A 26,177-nucleotide genomic window follows, 5' to 3' on the forward strand; every position below is an offset into this window, starting at 1 on the left:
CTGGGTTGCATCCTTTCAAAGCACCCTGGCTTGTGTTCCCAGGCAAGAAATGACAGAAACCATATAAAATCTTTCAATAAATTAATCAACAAGCTGACCAAACATCTAAAACACCAGTGTGGGAGACTCTGCATACTAAGCAATGGGGGTTTCCGACTCCACAGAAGCAGGGAAGAAATGATAGTCCTGTGGTCTCAGCTTCCTGTAAGCAAGGGAAGAGATGCAGACAGATCCCCGAGGCTCTCTGAGGAGAAAGCAGCATCCAGAGAGAGCAGACTTCAGACAAGAGTAGCAGGAAAGACACAGAGGGACAGAGGTGAGGAGCGGGCTTGAGGTGGACAGTTGGACACCTGCAGAGGGACCCCTTTCACTAGGCGCTGGGGAAAGACACAGCAGGATGTAAATTGTGTCACTTGCTGAGGAGGGGGGGCATTCCTAGTCTAGACTGACCTTTATGTTGGTCACACTGGGGATTAAAAAAACAAATCTTAAAAGCCAGTATTCAAGTAACTTAAATGCATTTGAAAGCTAAGGTTTTTAAAACAACGGCCACCAAGGGAAGTCCACATTGCATGTCACCCAACAAAAACACAGAGAGCTCAAACAGCTTCCTTCCCTGGTCAAAGCAGCCTGTGAACTGCCACCTGCCATTCATAGCTCATCTAACTCCCATGATCCTTCTTGCTCTTCTGTACCTGCCTTTTTTCTCTGAGCCCTTCCCCTGCAGTCTTCACAAGGTATCCCCCACCTCCATGTTCAGATCTCTAAGGAAGTGACCACTCATGGCCGTCACCCTCTTGGTGACTAGGTCATCAGTCTGCTGTCTGAAGAAAGCAGAGGCCAGGGACCACTGGAGACCGCAGGGACAGAATTCTTGAGACACGCAAATTTGTTGCTGGTATGTTAAAGCTAAAAATGCAGGTGATATGCAGGTCATTGCACACACGTGCACACACACTAACACTAACATGACACACACACATGCACACAAATGGTGCATGTGCACACAGAGTAACACTGTAAATTGGTACACATACACAGAATTACACAAACACATGCACATCCACACACATAACCCCACACACACACATACACACACTACCCAGTTTACAGGCATGCACACACACACACACACACTACCCAGTTTACAGGCATGCACACACACACACACACACTACCCAGTTTACAGGCATGCACACACACACACACACAACCCAGTTTACAGGTATGCACACACACACACACACACACACACACACTACCCAGTTTACAGGCATGCGCACACACACACACACACACACACAACCCAGTTTACAGGCATGCACACACACACACACACACTACCCAGTTTACAGGCATGCACACACACACACACACACTACCCAGTTTACAGGCATGCGCACACACACACACACACACACACACACTACCCAGTTTACAGGCATGCACACACACACACACACACACTACCCAGTTTACAGGCATGCACACACACACACACACTACCCAGTTTACAGGCATGCACACACACACACACACACACTACCCAGTTTACAGGCATGCACACACACACACACACAAAACCCAGTTTACAGGCATGCACACACACACACACACACACACACACTACCCAGTTTACAGGCATGCGCACACACACACACACACACACACACTACCCAGTTTACAGGCATGCACACACACACACACACTACCCAGTTTACAGGCATGCACACACACACACACACACACACACACTACCCAGTTTACAGGCATGCGCGCACACACACACACACACACACACACTACCCAGTTTACAGGCATGCACACACACACACACACTACCCAGTTTACAGGCATGCACACACACACACACACACAACCCAGTTTACAGGCATGCACACACACACACACACAACCCAGTTTACAGGCATGCACACACACACACACACACACACACTACCCAGTTTACAGGCATGCACACACACACACACACACACACACTACCCAGTTTACAGGCATGCGCACACACACACATACACACACATACTACCCAGTTTACAATACAGGCACGCACACACACACATGAACATGCCCTTGATCCCTTGTTTTGTGCCTGTGGTGACAGCACTCGGGGGTCTTGCTCAGCCTTGTGCTCTATCCGCAGTAATGACTGGGAAAGAACTGCTTATCAGCAAGTATTTTGAGACAGCTTACTGACGCCTACCGTGTCAGGTCAGGTCCAGCCTAGAGGGAGTCTGTGCAGCTCTCCTCTGCCATTGGACAGCACAATCCTCACTAAGGTGTGAGAATAAAGGACAGGTTCCTAAAGGAAAGTCTGTGCAGATACCAGGGTCAGTGGTCTGGGGGTTGTAAGCCCACGTTTTGCTACTGAAATTCCCTTCACAGCTTATGAGACAAATCAACTTACTTAAATCTCTGAGAGGATCAGTGGATTTTGTGTAAATTAGTAGAAAAAAAAAAAACAATATCTCTTCTCTGATTTCCTTCTTTCATACCATGAATAAATTAAGTTTCCCCCAACCTGCCTGGCTGCCTTTCACCTCCATCCCTGAAAAAAAAAAATGTTTTTTTCCTTTAGATAACCAGATGCTGACCCCCATTGCTAAAACTGTGTGTGTGTGTGTGTGTGTGTGTGTGTGTACATGTTCATGCACATGAGTGTGTACACAGAGTTGAGAGTATCCTCCTCTATCTGCTCTTCATGTTTTGAGACAGGGTCTCTTTCTGAACCTCAAGCTCACCAATTAGGATAGACTGATTAGGATTAGCAAGCCAGCTGCTGGGCTACCCATCCCCAACTTTCCAGTGCTGGGGTTATACTCACGTGCTGTTGTGCCTGGATGTTTATGTGGGTTTGGGGGACCCAGTCCTTCTGCTTTTGTGGGAAGTCTTTACTTACAGCCATCTCACAGGTCCAAGGAGATAGTTCTAACAGTCAATTTCCTGAGGCAAAAGGTTACTGAAGCAGAAAGACTGAAGAACTGTGCTCACATTTGTACAAATGACAACAAACTTGATGTTTGAAATTGCCAAAATAAAAAAGAAAAATACAAACAAACAAACAAAAACCCCATCAGACATAAAGGTCTTGTTCATTTTTGTCAAATATTTTCTCTCCTTAATAGGTCCTTGAGCACAGCCAATATGGCAAGGATAAAAATGCTGGCTGTTGAATGAAGTCAATAATTTTTCTCAGCTCACAGAGTAGTTGGTCAGGACTTACAGGAAGTGCCTATGAGCAGGCTTACAGTGTTAATGTCATTGTTAGGCCGTGTTCATGTTAAACGAGGGTTTGCAAAACTGTTGCTTTCAGCAACAGAATTTTAGCAAGGATTTTAGGAGCAGAAAAGCTTACAGTGAGTGTATATCACAGATAAGAGGCTGTAGTCAGACCATAAAAGAACCTGTGTACTTTTCAAGCCCATCAACCCAACATGAAGGAAGTTGAGGCAGGGGGATTTCAGGACCTGGAGTCGTATGGTACTCTTTGCTCAGAAGGAGTTGGCATGAGTTTAGGGGCATTGATCTACTTTTCCAGCCAAGGTTTAGTTAACACAGATGAATTTCTGTTGGGTGCTTCCTCTCACTTATTAGATGAAGGCACCCTAGACAATGCATATAACTGCATTAAGTTCAATATTAATTTTATCAATAAAAATTTAATTAGGGCTTCATAATACTCCCAAGTTTAGTTAGTGTTCATGATGCTATAAAGTAGATATTGACCTTGTCCTTATGAAGAAAGTGACCATAGGAGGCTAAATGTTAACTGAAGGGTGGATGAAGTGGCTTGGTTGCTCAGCATCCATCAAAGACTCGGGTGCAGTGGTCATAGTAAGTACGTATAATCCCATACTGGGCAAGGAGATCAGGATAGGAGTATCCTAGGCCTGCTCACCAACCTGGTTCAACTGAAGACAATTAGGTAACCTCAAAAATAAGGTGAGCTTTTGGCCAGGCTTGGAACTCCCCTGGGCTATTCTAAAATAATAGTTTAAAAGGGGGTTTCTTTACCTAGTTCAGTGCTTGCCATAGCACCCTGAGCTCTGCGCATGTGGCCCAACAGTGTAGCATGGAGTTAGTTATAGCTCTAGCTCTTGGTTTCATTTATTTAGTGTTTGAAACAGCACTACAAGGTAGCTCAGGTTGACCTTGAATTTACTATATAGTACAGACTGGCCTCAAACGTATAATAGCCCCTCCCTTTCTCTGGGATATGTGCCACCAGACCCAGCCTTTAAAGACAGTTTTAAAATGTCCTTAAGTAAGACACTCAAAGGCCACTGTTTTCTAATACATGGAAAAAAAATTTAAAATAGGTAAAGAAGTGAATATGCTTCCTACAGGCAATCCCCAATAGTTTTTTTTTTTCTCTCTCTCTCTACAGGAACTTATGATACAAATAGACCAACAGAGGTTCAGGTTCCATTATCCAGGCATGCCACAAAGAACAGAGTACATCACTCACATAGGGCCCTGGGTCACAGAGCTAATACAGCAGGACAGTACCAAGATACCCCCTGAATCCTGAGGCAACTGACATGACATGAGTTGTAGTTCACATTGCCTCTGTAGAACGACCAAAGCATTGTTAGCCACAAAACCAATTAGAATACCAAAAGTGCCCTCACTGCCTGTGGGACTAACAGGAGGGAGGCAGGGGGATTTCCACGAGAGTTGTGCAGCGCAACTGTGCTATGGACTCCGCATCCTCACCAACATTCGAAGCCCTAAATCTTCCCCATTTAAGAAGCTAGTGGGGTGTGCAGCGATGTTTCCACAAGCCTGTGTCTGATGAAACAATTTTTAAAGTGAGTAGGTTTGAGGCTTTCAATAGAGGCATAGCCACACACCCACCTCTCTGATGGAGACATGTGAGTCTCACTATCATGATGTCCCTTCATGACATCCCACCGCAGTGACAGTCACTCTACCTACCCCAGAACCCGATGGAAAGTTAACGTTTTCAATCTGATACTTTTCTAATTCCCTAAGTATGATGCAAATGAAGTGATATCATGTGTAGCCCATTGAGTCTAGTTTCTTCACTATAGTGAAGTGTGTTTGCGATTCATCTATGCTATACACGTGTGGATAATTTTATACCTAAATGATGGCATATTACCTTGGAAAAGGAAACAAAACAATTCCCTCAGTACATACACGCTGAAGGATATTGGGGCAGTTTTGCTGTCAGCAATTATCAGCACTGTTGCTGTTATCCATTCACGTGTAGTTTTTGTTTAACTATTAAAGGTTTAGCTGACACTGGGGTGAAGGTATTAGATGACCTGTTAAGTGACAGCCTTCCAAGGTGAGGTCACCTCAACAATGTAGAAGACTTCTATTCTCTGGGGGGGGGGGGTGTTAGCTCTCTTGTCTGCTGTTTGAGTCTTTCAAAAATACTTGCAGCAGCATTTCTCTGTGCTTGACATTGTGATTTCTGAATGATTGGTCATCCTAACATCTATTGATAAACCTAGATACGATGTGATGTGTGAATACCATCTTTGATTTCAGAATGATTGATCATCATAACATCTGTTGATAAACCTAGTTACTATGTGATATGTGAATACCATCTTTGATTTCAGAGTGATTGATCATCATAACGTCTATTGATAAACCTAGTTACTGTGTGATGTGTGAATGCCATCTTTGATTTCAGAGTGATAGATTGGTCATCCTAATGATTACTGATAAACCTAGTTACTACTTGATGTGTGAGTACTATTATAATAAGAACTCTAATATTTTATTCATTTCTTAACTAGGTTGTGTTTCTATTTTAAGACCTTAAATTTTTATTTTACTTTTTTAAGGACTGAGTTCTTTTATACATTTTTAATTAAAATATAATTATATCACTTTCTCTTGCCCTTATCCCCCCCCAAATTTCAAACATTCCTTCCTTGCAAATCTTTTCATGACTTTCCACTCCTAAAACAATAGCCTCTTTCATTGTAGTTGTTGCACTAACTATGCACAAACATGTAAATACAATCTGCTTAGTCCATTTTTTTGTTGTTTATGTGTACATGGTATCAGGGTTGATCACTATGTATTAGGTAACCAAAAAAAAAAAAAAAAGAACAAAAACAAAAGCAAAAGCAAAAACAAAAAATCCATGGGCTAATTCTTCCTCTCCCAGAAGTCATTACTTTCCTGTAGTTCTTTGTGCAGGATGAGACCCTATAAAATTTTATGTCTTCCATATTACCATGGACATTGTCATTGCCATCAATCTGATCTTGTTTATGCAGACATTTCTAGGATAAACTTGCTAGTGTTCTGGCTCTAAGAGTATTTTTTTCCCTTTCTTTTAGAATGTTCTCTGAACCACAGGTTCAGTAGCTGTGATGTAGATGCATCTGTTGGGGCTAGGCTTCGAAGAGTCTATTGATCTCTGCATTTAGTCCAGTTGAAGTTTTCTAAGATAGTTTTCTGTAAAGAGAGGCTGGTTTGGTGAGAGGTGGAAGCCGCATTTACCTGTGTTGTAAAGATAAAAATCACAGGGTAGTAAAGAAATATGTTGGTCCAAATCTCCACATGAAATACATGTAGACACACAAACACATATATACACACACACATGCGTGTGGGTGTGTATGGGTCTGTCTGTGTAGGTGTGTCTTTGTGTGTATGTCTGTGCCTCTGTGTGTGTGTGTCTCTGTGTCTCTACATGTCTGCATGTGTATACCTTAAAGGAAGTTAAACCATATGAGTTGACAAGGCTCCACCAAAGAGCCACAGACAACACAACCCCAGTACCAGGTATGAAAAATGTATTTGAACGTTTGGTCAGGGTAGTCCTAGTGACTCCCTGAACACTATAGACTATGTCTTTTCCCTTGCTTGACTTTCCAGGATTGAGTAGGACCCCTCCCCCATTGCTGAAGACACAGGACTTGAATGCTTTTAGCTGAATCTGACATGAAAGCCTCCTTCCCGCGGCCTAGCTTCTACAGCGAAAGCTAGAAAACACTCTGTAAACTGCCAAGAGAGGGAAGGAATCGATATTCCAGCTGCAATACCTAGGAACCATAACAATGACCAGCATGGCAACATATCCGCCAAGGAGCAAACAGTGGTACCTATTGGTGGTAACTGTAGCTGTCTAATTGGACCTGTACTCAATAGGACATAAATAATTCCTGGCACTGGAAACTTAGCCCACTACCCATGGATCTTAAACACAAATATATTATGGCCACATTACTAAACCAGCATTATTTCCGCTGAGTCCTGAAGGATTCTCATGTGACTTTTTATTTGACATTTGTGAATACAAGCCCTGACATTTGTGACTTCTCTGACGTTCATCTGACATTGTGGTTCACCAATGTTTTCTCTCCTATGTGGTTTGAATTTTTAATTGTTTGAGTCATTTCCAAAGCAAGTTTTATTAATGGTGATAGAATCTAGATTACAAATATCTCTCAGGTGAATTATATGTTTAATAGTTACATGAGTTCTCCTGGCCTGTCACAAAGGCATGGTGATTTCCCTTCTTTTCCTTCTAGGACCTTCACAGGACTAAGATTCAAACAGAATACAGCAGTGAGTGTCCACTCATTATATGTAGAATGTGAGAAGACTCGGAGTGGACCCCTTTAGTTTATCACAGTAGAAGATGGGAAACATTTATCCTTTTGCCATTACATCCTAGGGAGATGTAATTTATTCATAGGAACCATCAAGTTCAGAAAGTTCTGTTTCATTTTCTGAATTTTTTTACTTAAATACTGAATTCTTTCAATGATTTTTATACATGGAAATAGTAAATTTATTATTGCTATTGTTGTTAGTGGCAGTATAGTGAATCACATTGTCTGAATTGTTCATTCAGACAAACCACAGTCTCAATATTATCTTTCCTCAATATTGGATTTGTTATCAAGTATTTATTCAAAGGCTTTCAGGTCTCTGTTCATGGTTGGCATCTCATGTCATTTGTTGTGATGTTTGTGTAATAATATTTTCATATAATGAATTAGGGAGTGGCCCTATGAGCTTTCGGTAGGAATTTCTGCACATTACATATTATTTCTTTTGAGAAGTTGAGTATGTATACATACCCAAAGCTGCTGAATTAGAGAATTGGTTTCTTACATTTGAAATATGTTGAGTATGCAGGTTTTCTACTTCCTGTTTGTCTTTCAAGAAGTCTGTCATTTGATCTGGACCATGACACCCATCAGTATCTGTTTGCTCATAAGCATTGGTATCCTTCATGCTTAGTAAGCATAAGCCAGCTCTCTTTTTCTTTATTCTCTGCACATCTGGTCAAGGATTGGTTCAGTGATCTTCTAAAGGACCAACATTCTGTTTCATTGATTTTTTCCAACTGATTGCTCATTTATATCTCACTGATGGCCTCTCTTTATTATTTCCATTACAGAATATAGTTTTCTTGAATGTGTTTCTTGTTGCTTTAATTTGTAATCTACCACACTGGTAGTGGACCTGATCCTTGTGAGCTGGTGTAACATGGTCACTGGCTTACATAGTTTCAGACTAAAAATCAGAAGTCTTTCTTATTTCTGTGTTTTTAACAAGAAGGTCTCAAATTTCTCCTTTCTCAACTTTGAGGAATTCCTCCCAGTGATAATATAACACAGCACTTAATAAGGAACATGCACTACCTGTGATTTCTCTGACTTTCTGTCTGTAGGTTCATTCCCTTAGGACTCATGAGAATCCCTTCATTGGGGGAGATACAAACAATACCTCCTTCCTACTAAAGGACTCAACAATAACCCCAAATAAAATTCCACCAAGGTGGATGATGACCTCCCTATAGATGGAGTCTGCCTTGTTAAACCTCCTCGGCTAATGTAGCATGACACTTCCCAAATCATGAAGGCCAAATAAAAAGAGGAGAGGACCACGTGTGTAAGGCTGGAATGGATAAGGGGTCTCAGGCGAGGAGGCAGTGGCCCTCTGCAATCCCCACTTCCTTAAGTGGGTGTCAGCAGTCATCACGCCATGGTGAGCTCTTCCAAACAGGCATTGAGGATCTGGTGACCACACTGGACACTCCTACTGCCTGAGTTAACCTCTCTTTCCTCTCCTCAGCACAGCAATGAACTTCCATGGAGCTGAGCTTGCCTGCACATCGAAGGCTGTGTGTGCCAAAGGAATCCTAACCTGATGCTGTCTGTTGTCTAGAGGATGAGGGGCTTGGGTTTTAGGTTTTGATCATTCATGGAGGGGTAAATATTAAGATGATACGCATTGTCATTGTTCCTCAACACAGTAAGAAGTGGAATTCCAGAAGCAGAATTTTAAAAATAGAATGTCAGTTATATTCCATCACTCTTTCCCTTACATATCTAATACTTCTCCCAGCTAGAAGGCAGATTCTTTTTTGCAGAGTAAGAGCCCCTCTAACCTATGATTTCTGGTTGTGACTCCAGACTCACCTCTGTCCACTCTCGCTTAGACAATTGCTTCTCACTGTGAAGATGAAGAGCACTTACTAGTGTTTATTAAGATTACCTGCTCATTATTTCATTTCCACAATTAACTGTGCACTTTCTGAAGGAGAAGAGCTCTTGTTTGCTGGTCAGACAGTGGGGTGCAATCACTGTCACCCGAGTGAATGTGTGGTAGAAGCATGAACAGCAAGTCAGGAAAGAAAGCAATGACTGCGAACTGAGATTTTCCCTCACCACTGTCTGGTAGACTATGAAAATGTCAAAGGAAAAAAAAAACTTGGAAAGTTGAGCTTTTTATTTACTGGTTGTTTTATTTGCTTCTGAAACCTGTTAGAATCATCTTGGGTAGGGGAGGAGTGACTTCCGTAATTTCATCTTTCCTAATACCCTTTTCTTATTGCACCTTCAAATTCCATTATTTCTGTGCTCAAACAACACTTCCCAGAATCGCATTAACTGATATATTTTTAGTACATTCTCATAAAGGTTTTTTGCTACAAAAAGAATGTTCTCTTTGAATTCATTTTTTTTTTTCTTCCCCTGAAACTCACTTGGATTATTTGGAAGGATTAATGACCTCAGCAACTTCATAAATTACACCAGGAGAACTTTTCCATCTCCTACTGTCTTTGAAAATTATATAGAAAGTACAGCCTGTATGTGGAGGCAGATCCACAAAGTGTGATGCAAACTATGACAGAACAGTGGCCACCGGCAATCCCAGTGCTTTAATGCACTGGCTGATGTTAGCTGAGTGTGTGGCGTAAGTTCTATGGGGTCACTGTAGCAAATTGCCACAGACTTAATAGGGTCAAAGATAGATGTGTCCACCTGTACCCTGTAGGTTAGAAGTTCAGTGCTGAGAGCGCTCCAATACAAGACAGGTATTCACAGGTGTGTTCCCAGGCAGAAACCCTAATGGAGATTCAGGACCTGGCTGGTGGCTAAGGGACCTCTACAACTTACCATGAAGTAGCTCATGCCTTACTTCACCATTGGCTAAGTTAGAAGTGGTTGGTAGAGGCCTTTTCATGACCCATCTTTGTGACCATGATACCGCTTCTCTTGAGGCCTCTGTGATTTGATTGAGTCAGCCAAAATGTTTTCCTCATATTAAGGTTCTTAACATAATCCTATTGGCAAGTCCACCTTTTACATGTGATCTGATTACTCCAGTGACCAGGAAGAAGCTTTCTCTGGAGGAGACATTGCTTTGATTAACACACACACACACACACACACACACACACACACACACACACACACACATGCCTTTGACCCTAAAGAACTGTGAGATAATTGACAGCTGGGTTAATTTATTGATTTGAACCCAGATTTGCACTAACATGCTACACCAACTACAAGTAATTAGCATGAGATCCAAAATTATTTTCCCCCCAGAGGGCAACACACATCTGAATATCATGTTATTGTTCCGAAAACCAAGGTTATATGCATACACTTTAATGTAGTTCTTACCACAGGCCATTCTGCTGCCTTTTTTTAAGTTAGGGTCTCAACCTCCTGTGATCCAACCCTGAAGTTCAGGATTCGGTCTTTGATTCCACATCTGTAGGTAAGTTCATCAGCAAAGTGCTCATCCACTTTGCCATTACTGCCTTTTTCTATCAAAAGAGTCCACCTTGTCTGTGGAGGACTGACTCTGGGTCCTTCAACAGATGTCAAACTCTACAAATGTCCAAGTCCCTTTAGTTAAAGTAGGTTTGTCCTTGGACTTAACTGGATCACTTCTTGTCCTTTACCATATAAACTATTTACAATGCCTCTCACAGTGTAAATGTTCCATAGGTAGTTCTTACGTTGTGCTAGTCATGAAACAATGATAAGAAAATCACTTTGTAGGTGTTTATTACAGAAACATTTAGAGAAGGAAAAAAAAGGACACAGAAGGCCAAAACAGTGGGACTTAACCCCAAAAGTTGACTGAAGTGCCCCTGAGGAAATAATTCACAGAGAGCTATTTAGCATCATAACTTGGACAAAATAATAAGGACTGAAGGAAAGATAAGCAGTGTTATTTTTATTCACTAATCAATCACAATACTGTTAACAATGATGACAACGTCGTCTATAATAAAACAATGACTTCTCAAGACTTCCTATTTTCTTGTTTTTCCATGGAATCATAGTCAACAAGTGTAACCCTAATATGAGGTATGGAATGAAAAAGACCCTTTTATTTCAGAGATCACCAATATAATAGGAAGAAGACCACACCTGGAATTGCTAAGCATTCAGTAAGTGGTGGTGAATGTTTACATGCCACACAGGGTTGTGATTCTCTATGTTATTTTTGCTTTTTAAGGATGCAGTTTGGGCTGTGAAACTAGACAGTAAATCAGAAAAGGCTCCTCTGAGTACCTTGCTAGAGTCTTCAGGAAACAGAAGTCAGATGGAGGAGTACACTAGGAAGAGCCCAGGGTGGTAACAGAGAACGGAGGACTGCGTGAAGGTTGTCTCAGTCTGCTGCTTCTCATTTCCACTTATCCATTGAAAAATCAATGCAGTGTATTTTGATCATATTTACCTTCCTAAGTTCCACCCAGTTCATCTTCCCTTCTCTAATTGCCTGATTTTGTGTCCTCTGAGTATGTTTGTTGTTTTGTTTTTAAACTCATCAAGAGCCATTTGTGCTGCCCATCACTCTTGAATGTAGGGCCATCCACTAGAGGCCCAATCACCAGGGGTCACAATTATTAACGGAACCCATCTCTCCCTCTTCCAGCAGCTACCAGTTGCCAATAGCTCCTCAGCTAGTGATACAACTTCTTGCCCTGTACTCATCCTCATGCTGGCCTTTTGTCGGTTTTGAGCTTTTCTAGGACTTGTGCATTCTGTCACAACTGCTGTGAGTCCTTACATACAACGACCCTTCTATGTCCAGAAAAGACATTCCATGTAGTCATCCACTGCCTTTGGCTCTTATCATCTTTCCTGCACCTCTGTGTGATGATCCTCGAGCCTTGTGGGGTGGTTGAGTGATATAGACATTTCACTGAGGGCTAAGCATTCTGTAGTCTGACATTTTCTTCAACTTGACCAGTTATAAATCAACGTTAATTACCACCAACTGCAAAAACAAGCTTCTCCAGTGAAGGCTGAGAGATACATTTATCTATGAGTGTAATGTGATAAATACTTAATTGTTGCTTTAAAACTATGCCCACTTAGCAGAATAATAAAATTCACATCTCCTCCAGTGCCCATTATCAATGTAGCCATAGGTTCTTGGTACCTGGTCTGGATCCCATCACTCTAAACAAAACAAGGATCCTCTCAGTCCCTGAGCAACTGCTACAAATGGTCACGGTGTGATGCTCTTCATCTCCCAGTGAGCTGCACGTGTCATTCAGGAGACATCCCCTGGTCATGGTGCCCCCAGTCCCCCCAGTGAAGACCGTATTCTGCTCACTCTGTGTGCTGTCATGTCGTTTACACGTGGCGTGTACTTAATAAATATTCATCGAGTGGGTACTTATAACAATAAATGAGAATAACGTTATGTGCACTAAAAATCTTCATTTGAAGAAGTCTCCACATTGCTTTCACAGTCAAGAAGAAGGTAAAGAATAATCAAAAGAGTTATCATGCTAATTGACATCCTGAGGTGACAAAAAGTGACCAGTTGAGGGAAAATCCTGTAGAGTTATTCTCAATCCTTTATAAGATTAGAAAGACTATCAAAACATCAAATACCACACTGAAGGATAAAGACAAGAGCTGACTATAAGGTAAAAAAATTTCCTTTGTGTATAATACTTTCCAAACATTTTTCTAAAGAATAAATGAATAATAAGTAGATGGATGGATGGATGGAGAGATGTTTTAGTGGTTAAGAACACTGGTTGTTCTTGCATAGGAACAGGGTTTAATTCCCAAATTCTCCACATCCACATTGTGGCTCATAACCTTCTGAGTTCTGGCAGCTTCACCCCTAAGAAGTTGCTCAAGGACTGAGAGGATCCTTGTCTTGTTTAGAGTGATGGTCTTTGGCTTTTCTCTCTACATCCACTGAGCTCAGTCCCTCTCTTTCTCTGTGGGGCACGTTGAACTGAATTGTATTGATGGACTGAAACACCCTATTGAATGTTTATATCTTGACAAACATAGCTCTTAATTTTCCAATCTGGAATTCAGTTGTGGGAAGATCAGCCCTGGAACTGAGCAAAGACGAGTTCAGAATGGTCATCTTGCCCACCTAAGACAGACTCCACATGCCTGCCTAACTTTTATGGCATGGAGAGTAGAAGCAACATCATAAGTTCCAACAGTCAGGTGAGAGTTGCAAGATGACACTGTGGCGTGTTTTCCTCCTGGAAGGCAAGGCCTCTTTATATCAGAGTCACATGACTGACAGCAGACTCTAGCATGCACTCATTGGCTGCTGTCAAGTCAGCTCTCACTCTGTGTCTGGGGTGATAAAATATCTCCATAGTGATTCTATAGACTATGCCATCCATGCCCATGCCAGGGACACACACACGGGAGGTTTCAATGGCATCTCTGGAGCTAGCTGATGCAGTGGTGACATTTCCACACATGGAATCCTACATGTCTACTCAGGGTTTGAAACATTTATTATGAACCTATTGCTGCTCACATTTCATTCTATTTATTGATCCTGGTATGTGGTGCAGCCACTAGTATGTGCGCATGCTCCTGGAAACAAACTCCCACCCACACTCCTATCAACAACTAATAAAATAGTTCATTAGGTCACACAAAGCATGGATCAGAGGATAACTAGGGGATCCCAAGGAGATAAATGGGGATGGCAGAGGGGCAATGAAGGGTAAGGGGATGAAACGATCAGAATATATCAAGGACATTTAGAAAAGTTGGTAGATGAATCTAATTATCATGTATAATTGATATATGATAATAAAACTATTAAAATGAAAATCAAAGGTCTGCTGTGTTTATCCATAACCTTCAATACTTTAAAGGCTAGTGTTCCTATTCCTCGAACTATAAAGAGCCTGTGTGTAGAGACTCTGCATTTAATTACTTGGTTGATGATTGCATGAACCTTTAGCATTCTGATAGGTTTCAGTGTGTACCAGGTGTGGATGAGGATTTGTATTCCAAGTTTCAGTTGTTCTAACAGAGTGATCTGAGCCTTTGAAACTGGATTTGTGAGAATAGGACAGAAAAAGAACCACAGAGAAGAGTATAGATGAGTGACAGGGCTACAGTCTTTATAGGAGCAACTGCAGCTAGCCTACCCAAGCCACAGTAGACCTGTTCCCGTGCCCAGGCCAGCCTGCATGAGCATGCACAGCAGGCACTTCCTCCCTGAGCCAAGCCACCAAGCCTGCATGAACATCAGAGATGTTGTTGGAGAGACACATGACCCAGAGACACCAACGAGGAAGGGATAAGCCAGCAGAATCAGTCGCTTGAGCCAATGGGACCTTGGGAGGCAGTATAAAGGCGGGTCTAACTTCTTAATGAATGAGTCTGCAGCATGCTCTGCTACTCATGGACTCCTGTTGCCTGAGTCATTGGTGCTGCATCTTCTCAACCCCTCCCCCAGGGGGTGTCCTAGCCAGGTAACCCAAAACAAGCCTTCATGACAAACACCATGACTGGATGTTGGCAGTTTGGATTGTGAAGTTAACTACTAGTTTTTAAATCTTACCTCCCCAAATAGTTTGTCAGCCAACTAACCATCTCAGATGTTTAATGCTCACCTTCTGCAAACTAAGAGCAACCTGGTAAATAGGAAAAGAGTTGTGTATATTTAAAACACTCATGCCATGTCTTTTATTGTCCATCATGGTCGTTCTGAGAGCAAACTGTGATGGCATATACTGCCCAAGGCAAAACCCACAGGGGGATCTGAAGGGCTGTGGCTGAATTTCCTCAGATTTATTGAAAGTGAATGCCATTAACTTTCTAACTTCTGGGTCATTGTATTTTGGGAAGGATGGCAGCATGAAGACAAAAACAACCTTGACTTTTGGAAATGCTATTTAGAGGGAGAACACCCTGATTCCCAACCCCTTCTGTAGGCATTAAAATGTGAATGCATTTTACAGCCAGCTAAAGGACAGGGAGGGAGGCCCTCCATTTATCACCACAACTTCTCTGTAGAGATTCTACTGACAGAACTCTGGCTGCCCAATGACTCTGCTTTTATCTGAGAACATATCCCATTACTGAAGAAAGGAGTCTCTATTTCCAATCTCATTAACTTGGGGATATTCTTCCATCTGTGATTATGACTTTATATTGTTAATCTACTGTTATTTTTAGTCAAACAGAATGTTTTCCCTAGAATAATAAAAAAAAAAAATAAAGATAATTTGGTTTGTTTGTATAACTGCTTAACTCTTAGCAGAAAGTCATTAAGCTTTTTTCCTGAGATTCACTGGGTTATTTGCATACAGCATTTACAGTGCGACTTGCTTGGGAGCATTGGCAATTTTGGATGGGGGCTCTTGGCACTGGCTTTATAGACCCATGTATTTTCATTGAACCATCTGGCTGGAAACCATGAGTGGAGGGAAGGTTCCCTCAGAGAAAAGGAACATTAAGTTAGGTGAAATGTCCAAATGCAATTTTACACTGTATAAAAGTCAACATACACCAGGACACACTGGTGAATTCTGTCCACACTGCAAGGGTATGGGCGTGCCATGTGAAGAGCTTGGAGACCACAACTGATTAAGAAGAACACAGGGTGGTCCCATGCAGGACCCCTTGTTCTGCTGTTGCATTTTTTTGTTTTGTTTCATTTTGTTTGTGTTGATGTTATGTTTTGCTTTGTTTATTTTTGTTTTCCGCTGAGTTTTCTGTCTCATGTGGAATTGCCCGGTTACCGACCTCTGGTAGGAACTGTAAAGGTTGTTGTTGTTTTCTTTGAACAAAGCTGGTGTCAGCAACAATTAAATTTTGTTGTTGTTGTTGTTATTGTTGTTGTAGCAAAACCATTTGAAAACGGACAGTATTTGGACATTTACGGAATCACAAGGGACCAGGCTGGGGAGTATGAATGCAGTGCCGAGAACGACGTGTCATTCCCAGATGTGAAGAAAGTGAGAGTGATCGTGAACTGTAAGTCCCTTCTGGTTGTCACCGTGACTACTGACAAATGCATGCAATTGCTGTGGTTGCTCCAAGGTGTGCTGCTGGGGAGTGCCACTTACCCAGGTTAGACACCTGCAGAACAACCGCCCCAGCAGTGGTTGGCATGATGTACAGACAGAAGTCTTCTGGTATTGTCTTCACCCTTGTCTCTAAAGCACCGTGCACACAGGCTGTGCCTCTCCTCCTGGGTCTGACTTGGTGGACACCAGCCCTGAGCTCGAGTGTGCAGTTCTTGATCAGACCCGGTAGGCACAAGTAGGAAGCATTTCACACAAAGACGAGGGTAGGGTGGTAAGGCTTGGTCAGTTGGGTGACAGGATTCTACTTAGCTTGGAAACACTGGGAAAACTAAGAAATCATTTCCCCATAAGCCATTGTGAAGTTGAGTATGCGTTCGATGAACACAGAGTCCTCAACACTGACACCATACCCCTCTTCAAGATGTAAAAAAAAAAAAAAAAAAAAAAAAAAAAAAGGCAGCTCTGCAAATATTCTCGACCTGTGAGTAAAATTGTCACTACTTTCCTAATACACCCTAAGTCGCCCTCTCACAATTGTGTTTATTATTAAATTTTTCAAAGAAAGTACTTGGAGGGTAAGAGTATCTTACCCGAAACATAAAAAAGATATATCTTCTCTATGCTTTCATTCCATGTATGTACCCTTCTACATATGACTTTTGATAATGTAATATTGGTAACCAGATCACGTGGAACTGTCCTACATATATCCATGAACACTAATGGCCATCAGTTACTTTATGTGAACCTGAGTCTTTCAGTCTTGTGAGGCAAACGCTGACTCTCTAAAGTTACCTGCTCAAGCTGACAACTGTCATCAAACAATGTTTGTCAGCCGCCAGTCACTTTGGATGAAATACCTCAGTAAGACTGAGCAAGTAAACAGCATGCCTAACAAGGAGGCCGTTTCTGGAGGAGATGTCCACAGTTCTGTGAAGAAAAAAGCAGAGTCACTAGAACAGTCCTTAAGGAGCTCAAAGCTCCCAGCGCCACCTCATGTCAGTGGAATGCACACCCCACAGCAGTCCCTTTGGATGATAGTCAGCTTTTTGGCTAGCTGCTAGATTCTTGGGACTTTTATTGCAGAAGATTTGCACAGACTTTCAGGACTTTTATTGCAGAGAGTTTCTGTTTAAGTACTCTGGAATTCAGGAAGATAACAAACCAGAGGAGAGACCCTGGTGATTGTATACTCATGAATACTTGCTGATTTGGTTTTTACATTTTTGGAACTGAAGAAATAAGTAAGGCGTGAGTACTAAGTGATGAAAATACAGTTAACACTGTCAATAGCAAACACAGAGCCCTCCATGTGTGCACTCTGGGCCCACCTGGTCTTTAAATGGATGTCTTTGAGGAGGGTGTGGAGAGCCGGTGCCTGAATTGGAATAGGGAAATCCCATCCCCTAGGATAACCTCCTCCTTTCTCCTCACAAAGTCCAGTCTACCCAACCCACCCCCAGTTCACTGTTTCTGGACTCTTCCATTCTTCCCTATGTTTTCCTAGACAAAATAAAAACTTTAGGCCTAGAGAGCAAATGAATATGAAAGTACTTCAGCCCAACTACATTGCCCTCTAAAAGTCTGTGTGGAGAGAGGGATCCAGCCCTTGCAAAAGGGCTGGGCAATCAGGGGTCATAACTGAGAACCAAGACCATCTGATAGCTTCATGGGCAGGCACTGGACGAAGCAGAAACAAGAGACAATTTGTTCCCCATCTCACCGTGGGATCAGGAGTATTGGAAGTGGATGCCATTTCCCTAGCTCTGATGACCATGACTAATGTAAACGCTGGGCTATCTATCACCAACCACACAGAGCTTCATACACAGGCACAGAGCCTGGACTAAGGACACAAGCTTGACCACAGGTCACCAGGGAGACCTTCCTGGTGCATCAGGACTCATTCATTTATTACACCAGACTGCAAGCAGATCTGCTCCTTACTCCCCACATACAACAGCACTGTCCCCAGATCGCAGGCAGCAGATTAGAAAGGAACATCCTGCCCTGAGTACATAAAGGAGTGACAGAGGCCAGGAAGAATTCTCTTGTTATGTGTAAGGGGGGAGTGAGAGAGTTTGTGCAGAAATGTATGGACTGTAGAGGCTGAGTCAGTGGCTTACTTAGTGTGTGAGGGACCTCAGAACAGTTAGGACAAAACAAACAAACAAAACATTGATCACAATGAAGAAAACCACATCAAGACGGAAACAGATTGGGAAGAAACATGGGGAAATATATTTTAATTAACAACAAAGTTCCTCTTAAAATAATTAACATAGATACAGCTATGAGTAGAATTTTCACTAAGGAAACAATGCTTATCTCTTTCACCTTAAAGTGCAACTGACAAGATTCTTTTTAACATATATTTGTTCATTGATTTGCAAAACAGTTAAATAAACACAAAACGAAATAATCATCTACATGCCTTTTTCATGCATCCATCGCTTTGATTAACCAGCTCACCCTGCTTTGGGTTAGCCTACTTCCCGTTGTTTACCATATCCCTTTCTCCTAAAGCGTTTTTCCAACTTCTGACTTCTGCAGTTAAACACGGGAATAAAGGGACCAGAAGTTAGAATGCACAGATGTAAGAGGATATGTGATATTTATTTTCTACTTTCAGCACTTACCTAAAAATGCATTTCTTTTTTCCTTGTAATGTGAACTACATTTTCATTATCCAATTGGTTGATGACCTCTATGCTGACTTCATGTCCTTGCTATTGTGAATAGATAGCCCAGCAGTGAACACGGATGCGTGTCTCTGATGTTGGATGAAGAATACCTTGACATAGACCCGTTTTTACCTTTTGAGGGGCCTCAATAGTGAATTCCACAGAAGGGGCACAGGCTTACACTCACAGGGAGTATGGATATGGGATCCTCTTTGCTGTATCCTTGCTGCATTTGCAACGTTTTGTCTTTTAGCTCTCTGTAAATCACAGTTTCAGCTGCACAGAAGTTTACAATCATCCCACCAACAATGGACTTCCGAATGCTTTTTGTTGAGTTTCTTTATTTTCCAAGCCAGCATTGCTCAGATCTGAGTACTGTCTGAGATGCAGGTGTGTGCAGTACAGTATTCACAATGTGTCTCTTGGTTGCGATAAAGTTTCAGAGGAGTAGTCTTGTGAAATTGCCCCTTACAGTGCCAAAGACAGAGCTGCCTGTGGCTTTACTGAGATGGCTTCACAGAGGCAAAGAGCCAAAATCCCACATTTCACAAAATCCCAGACCCAGCAGAACTGTGCAGCAGGCAGACACAGAAACACACGTTCCTGATAAGATCCAGATGCCCCAGCAGCATGGGCGGCAGGCACCCCCTCAGCTTCCATACCTTGGATGCACATGAGGAGTTCTGTATACATACATTAAGCACACACATTACACACAGGACACACATGTACACACACTATGCACATGCACTGGACACCATTGGGGAGGCAGGGAGCATGGAAGGAGACTGTTAACCCAAATGTAGCTAGTGAATTTGTCTGTGGACAGATTTATTTTCTTATTACCACTTGTGTTCTATTCTCTGTAACAGGTTAGTAGGTTACAGACCCATGCTTATTAATAATAAGTAGAATGCTGATTGAATTTCAGAAAGCACATGACTTGGCCTGAAGGGGAAAAACAGGAACAGAACTGGGGAAGTCCTAGCTTGGAGAGGGGAAACAGAATGTGGACTCTCTAAATAGAGAGAGGATGAGGCTGGCCATGCAATGGAGATTGAGGAAAAATAGCTGGGTCCCAGACCTCAGGATACAGAGGCCCAAGACACTACTGTTCCCTGGCGATGCTGATACTGAGTGGCAGGGACAGAAATGATCAAATCTCTGTCCTGCTGGAGGGGATCTTCTAATGGAGAGTGTCTTGCAAATGTGGTCCTTACAGTCCAATAGAGTTCATGGAATCTTATTAAGATTGAATGTTATCAGATATACTGCCTTCCCATGAGCCCCTGATCTCTGATAACCTAGGGAAACTTTTGTTCAGTTCTCTGAGTTTCAAATTCCATTTATGTAAGCTCAAGGACATTTATTTCCTCTCTCTCTCTCTCTCTCTCTCTCTCTCTCTCTCTCTCTCTCTCCCTCTCTCTCTGTGTGTGTGTGTGTGTGTAATAAGTAGTAAATGTTTTATACATACAAAACTGGTAAGAATAAATGTGTCATATAAAATTATATGCAAGTTTTGTAAAGAAGAGTTTGGTTATGGAGCCAGGCACAGGCATGGTGGCACATGACTTTGATCCCAGCACTCAGGAGACAGAAGTAGGCAGATCTCTGTGAGTTGGAGGCCACGATGTTCTACAATGTGAGTTTCAGGACAGCCAGGGTTGCACCGAGAAACTCTATCTTGATGAAGCAAAAGGAAAGAAAAGAAAAATGGAAGGAAGGAAAGGAAAAAAAAAGATGGATGGATGGATGGAAAATAGTTTGGTTGACCATGGAAAGTGAGGTGTATATGCACAGGAGTCTGCTGCTCTTTGAAAACTAATGCTTCCTAATGTTTCCCTTACTTAGCAAAGCATAGAACCATAAAAACCCTGAACACAGTTGCTGAGTGACTGAATCATTAGACTAGATTCTCCGAGTTCAATCATTCTACCAGGCAAAAGAGAGAATTAGCAGGTTTTCCTGGAACCTTTTACATAGATGGTTTGTTGACCAAGTATTTCTTTCATTCTTATATTTATTTATATTCTTCTCTCATATATTACATCTTGGTCACTGTTTCCCCTTCCTTTGTTCCTTCAAACCCCTCCTGTCACCCCATCCATTCCTCCTATGTTTCCCTTCAGAAAAGAGCAGGCTTCCCAGGGATAATCAACCCACACAGCATAACAAGTTAAAATAAGTCTAGCCACAACCCCTCATATCAATGCTGGGTGAGGCAACCCAGTAGGATGAAAAGGGTCCCAAGAGTATTGAAAGGAGTCTGACACAGCCCTACTGTAAGGGTTTTGAGTTTCACAAAAATACCAACTATTTCTGATACCAATTTTATATCAGTATTTTCTAGTGGATTTAATAAAGATACCCTGCTTTTGTTCAGAGGGAAGAAGGACCACTAATTCCATTTTATTAAAACAACACAGCTGATGTGTAGAGAGTTTAAAACATCTGTTGATCTGTCCTGATCTCCAAGAACAATATATATGTGTGTGTGTGTGTGTGTGTGTGTGTGTGTGTGTGTGTATGTATGTGTGTGTATGTATGTGTGTGTGTGTCTGTGTGTGTGTATAAATAAATATGTTTATTAACAGTGAAAATTCAGCCAAATTAAAGTAAAAAGATGCCTGCATATGAGTTCAGAGTCAGCGATGGAGGAGTCACACATTGACCATTTCCCTCAGTATTAGAATGATTTAGTTCACAAATTTCAGTAAACGGAATGGAGCGACGCTTCCTGTGGCAATAAATAGTAAGGCATTTTGGGGTATGCTGGGAACCAAGCATTTATCCAATATATCAAAGGTGCATATTTGTGCATAATTTTGCATCTGCTACATATTCATTTATGCAAATGTGCACTTTATCTTCCAATATAACTAGCTCCAAACATGTGGACTAGAATGTTCCAATTAGGTTGACTTAGTACCGTTGCTCCAAAGCCGGAAGCATGTGGCCACAGGGAACAGGCAGTAGGAGAAGCTCTGAGGAATGCAGCCAGTGTTCTTAGGTTAGTTAAAAATTTCTTCTCAATACCTTGGGCAATTTATGCAGATGTCAAACTTATGACTGGAAGAAATTTCAGCTAAACAGCCATCACTTTAATACAGAGGAATCAGCATTCAGAGGCTGAATGGAGCAAGGAGACTGCAGACACCTACAGCAGGACACCAAGAACTATCTGGACTACTTGTCAACCCTTTGGCTCTTATTTCTGCCTCAATAGTAGTTCCTATTCACTCATCCATTTTTGTTTGTTTACATCTGATTACAATTTAGGCTAAATTGAATGTACATTTTACATTCAACTAATAACTCATATTTTTAACAGCCTCAATTTGGGGCATAAAAAAGTCATGAATATCTCTCAATCTAAGAGTACAGGTTCATAACATCATCTCCAGAAGGATTATGAAGTTCTCAGCACCTCGATATTTCTACGTTTTCACTTAATTCTTCATATGTTGGTTACTGTGATACAGTCAAAGGTTTATGCTGAGACCTGTTCTTCAAGACGTTAGTTATTTAGGAAGGGGAGGGGGGAAAGGTAGATATATTTATAATTAAATAGACATAAGTCAGTGCGAGTATGTTGCTACACCAATCCTAAGGTAGTAGACATGGCTGTTAGCAACAAACCACACAACCTTGGATTGTCTAAGGAGACTTGTCCCTGAAGGGCAAAACTGAACTTGACATTAAACAAAAGTTATTATTAAAAACAAAAGGGAAGATCCACTACATGAATGCAGCAACAGCACATTGTGCTTACCCTGACAGGAAGTGCCTTTTCAGTCAGGCAGCAATGGCCTGTCTGTAGAGCATAAGGGAGCCAGAAGTGGGCAGGAAGACCGCCCCCTCAGAGCATGGTGGCTGCATCACAAGAAGGGTACCTTGGAAGATGATGGATTCCTCTGAGAAGCATGAAATCTTCAGCTGTGAGTTTGTGAATTCAGTAGGGATGCTTAGATCCAGTGCTCAGCTATCAAAGAAAGAATAACTTGGGGTGATTAACTATTCAGAGAAACATCTGCATATTAAGTAAGTATATTTCCAAGTCTTTATTTCCTACATCTGTGGAGAAGGCGTGGGCTTGTCATTGCAAGGGTAAAGCAGAGTAAAATTGCAACACAAGAGTGAAACCCAGGGCTACAAGCTGTGAGCAGATAAGGGGTCTTGAACAAACTGCAGAAGGTTTGGCAGTGAATGGTTAGTCACGCATGGGGAACATTGTTAACAACAAATTTCCCCAAAAGAATAATATTTAAAAGAACTTAGAACTGAAATTTTCCTTTTCTGCTTGTGGCGTTCATGGTGAGAGAAGTGCATGGTGCATATATCTCTCCAATACAACCAAGTACGTAATTAAGGGCACAATTTTCCTGTTGAGGAAGACTCGGTTGGTCCTTTGTTTTACGCACTCAACATAACTTTCCTTAGCAGAGAGCATGAGGAGACTTTAGAAACATTAGTCCAGGATTCAAATGTTTTCTCCCAAACCTTTAAGTGAATTCTAGGAGGTGTCCTAGGGATAAAGACCTGTGATGATCTTCCCCATTTAGATATAAATCAGAATACCTCTATGGTAATTAAATGTGCAGTTTTTTATTATTACCGATTTTCTGAAAGTAAAAGATGGAGCCATTTTTACCAATTCAATACAAGAGTGAATCTGTCTTGAGGAGGATTATTTATGTGTGTTCAGTTTCCTTCCTAGTTCTTCCTAGGTTGTCATGCATAAGTCAGGAAATAAAAGTTATAGGTGCAACAGGGTCAGGACAAACACTCACATAGAAAATGCTGGAGGTTGGAAATTATTCCATGCCAAATTGAAATAGTAAAGGCAAGAAAGAAATAACAATAGCCAAACCACAGTGTAGCTTTGTCATCTAAATGTATGGTCTCAGCTGCCAGAGGGCCAGACTCTTAAAACCACCAGTGACCTCACTGTGTGTTCTTCAAATGACCTACAGGCTTCAGACTTTACATCAGCCAATAGAAATCCTCTGTTTATAAACCTGGACTTATTTAAATCTGCCTGACCAGCAGTTCCCTCTGGAAGCACATGTCCTGCTACATAACCCAGGGCACTAAAATTTTTAACTCAACATTTTAGAGCCATTTTAGACCAGACTGATACCAAGTTAGTCTTGAGTTTTCACTTCATTGGTGCAATTGAACACTGTAACATTGTAGCAACAGCTGATACTCTTGTGTCTGATTGTAGCTGAATGTGTGTGAAGGGATGAGTGGTCAGCAGAAGAGTCTGGCACTAGTGGCAATGTGCACAAAGGTTTTGAAGGAAAATTGGAACAAAGACTATATTGTGGGAAGCATCCCTATACACATAAGCTGGCATGCTCCTTCCCCACTTATTTTGGAATTTATTTTTTTCTCTTTATTCCCCCACACACAAGCCATTAGCAAATTACACTCTGTTTTTGATTGACTCTTAAAAATTTCCTATTTCATTTTCTCTCATTTCTTCCAACATGTGGAGAAATGTTAAACTACAGTGGCAAAAAAGTTTCAGTGAGGGATAACAATATATTTAATATACATTATTTTAATCACTGAACTATTGACTCTATTATATTTACTATGAATAAATGAGTGCAATTATTTTCTAAGGATTGACTAAGTCATAATAAAATATTAAGCTTGGGGATTTCAGGATAAAGATATTAATAGCCAGGAGAAAATAAAGCATCTGAATTTATATTTTTTTATTTTAGTATTTTAACTGATTACACAGCTTTGCGGAAAACATTTAAGCACGAATTCACTTCTTCACTAAAAAATCACGGAGCTGTTTTCTGGTGTCACCCACACCTGAGATCCTAATCTCTTCCTTTGATGTGTACTGATTCACTCCTGGAAGCATGGATGGACCTGGCTGGCAGCAAGTCAAAGTCTTAACACTGCTCAACTTCACGTTGTTTCAACCTTGTAATTTTGCTTGGTGAATTTTTAGAAATTAATTTACCTCTTTGATGCTCTTTTAGCAAACTTAGCCTGTTTATTCTCTGATGCTAATTCATGGGAACAGCAAGAAAAGAAAAGAAGAAATAAAGTTCGGAGTAATGCAATTAGGATAGAGATGCGTAAGGAGGCAAAGGCAGAATTTGGAGTCGCACAAACTTAGACTCAACATGGCTTGGTTGCTTGCTAACTCTGGAGTAGTCAGGAAGCCAGTGACTTCCTGTCATAAGAACCTGGGCCTAACAGTGCGCAGTTGTAGGAAAACAAAGGCCACTGGTTCACACTTGAGAATGGAGACTGCTCTAACCCTACCCCCCCCCCAATTTGAGACGGAAAGACACAAGGTTCTGCACATGGGAACTGTGGCAGGTCGTCCCAGCCTCTGTTCCAAGACCTTCCATTGGCAGTTACGGCAACTAATTTGAACTAACTGATCCTTCTGTGGACAGTTTGTTCATCTATGTGGTGGGAGATGTCATGCTGTAACTATGTTTTTTTTTTTTTATTGGTCAATGAACAAAGTGCTATTGGCCAGTAGGAAGGCAAGATAGGTGGGACTAGGAGACAATGAGGATTCTGGGAGATGTAGGGCCTTGAGAGAAGAGGTCGGGCCCTCTCCGGTAAGATAAGACCACATGGAAACACTTAGGCCAATAAGAAATGCTAGTAGCAGGCCAACAGCTTTATATCTAATACGCCGTCTGTGTTATTTGTGGCTAACGGGGCTCCGGGATCAGGCTGGTAGAAACTCTTCCCATAACAACTATGATGTTGGGGTTGTGGAGATAGACTGAGTTCATACACAATGACCAAGTGAATATTTCAGTTAACAGCAAGTAATTACACATTGCCCATTGACAAATTAGTTAAATGAAAATTCATATAGAAAAAAAATGTTCATTCCTGAAAAAACAGCT

At 41.5% G+C, this 26,177-nt stretch overlaps 1 protein-coding gene across 1 annotated transcript in view; it reads left to right on the plus strand.

The window, feature by feature from the left end:
* Positions 1–26,177, plus strand: part of Negr1 (neuronal growth regulator 1) — a 685,246-nt gene that overhangs the window by 452,190 nt on the left and 206,879 nt on the right. The window contains exon 4 of the mRNA XM_051195692.1: positions 16,410–16,541. Within this exon, the coding sequence (XP_051051649.1) occupies positions 16,410–16,541 (132 nt within the window). The remainder of the gene's footprint in view (positions 1–16,409; positions 16,542–26,177) is intronic.

This window comes from Phodopus roborovskii, unplaced genomic scaffold, assembly GCF_943737965.1.
Source record: "Phodopus roborovskii unplaced genomic scaffold, PHOROB, whole genome shotgun sequence".
NCBI classification, from domain to species: domain Eukaryota; kingdom Metazoa; phylum Chordata; class Mammalia; order Rodentia; family Cricetidae; genus Phodopus; species Phodopus roborovskii.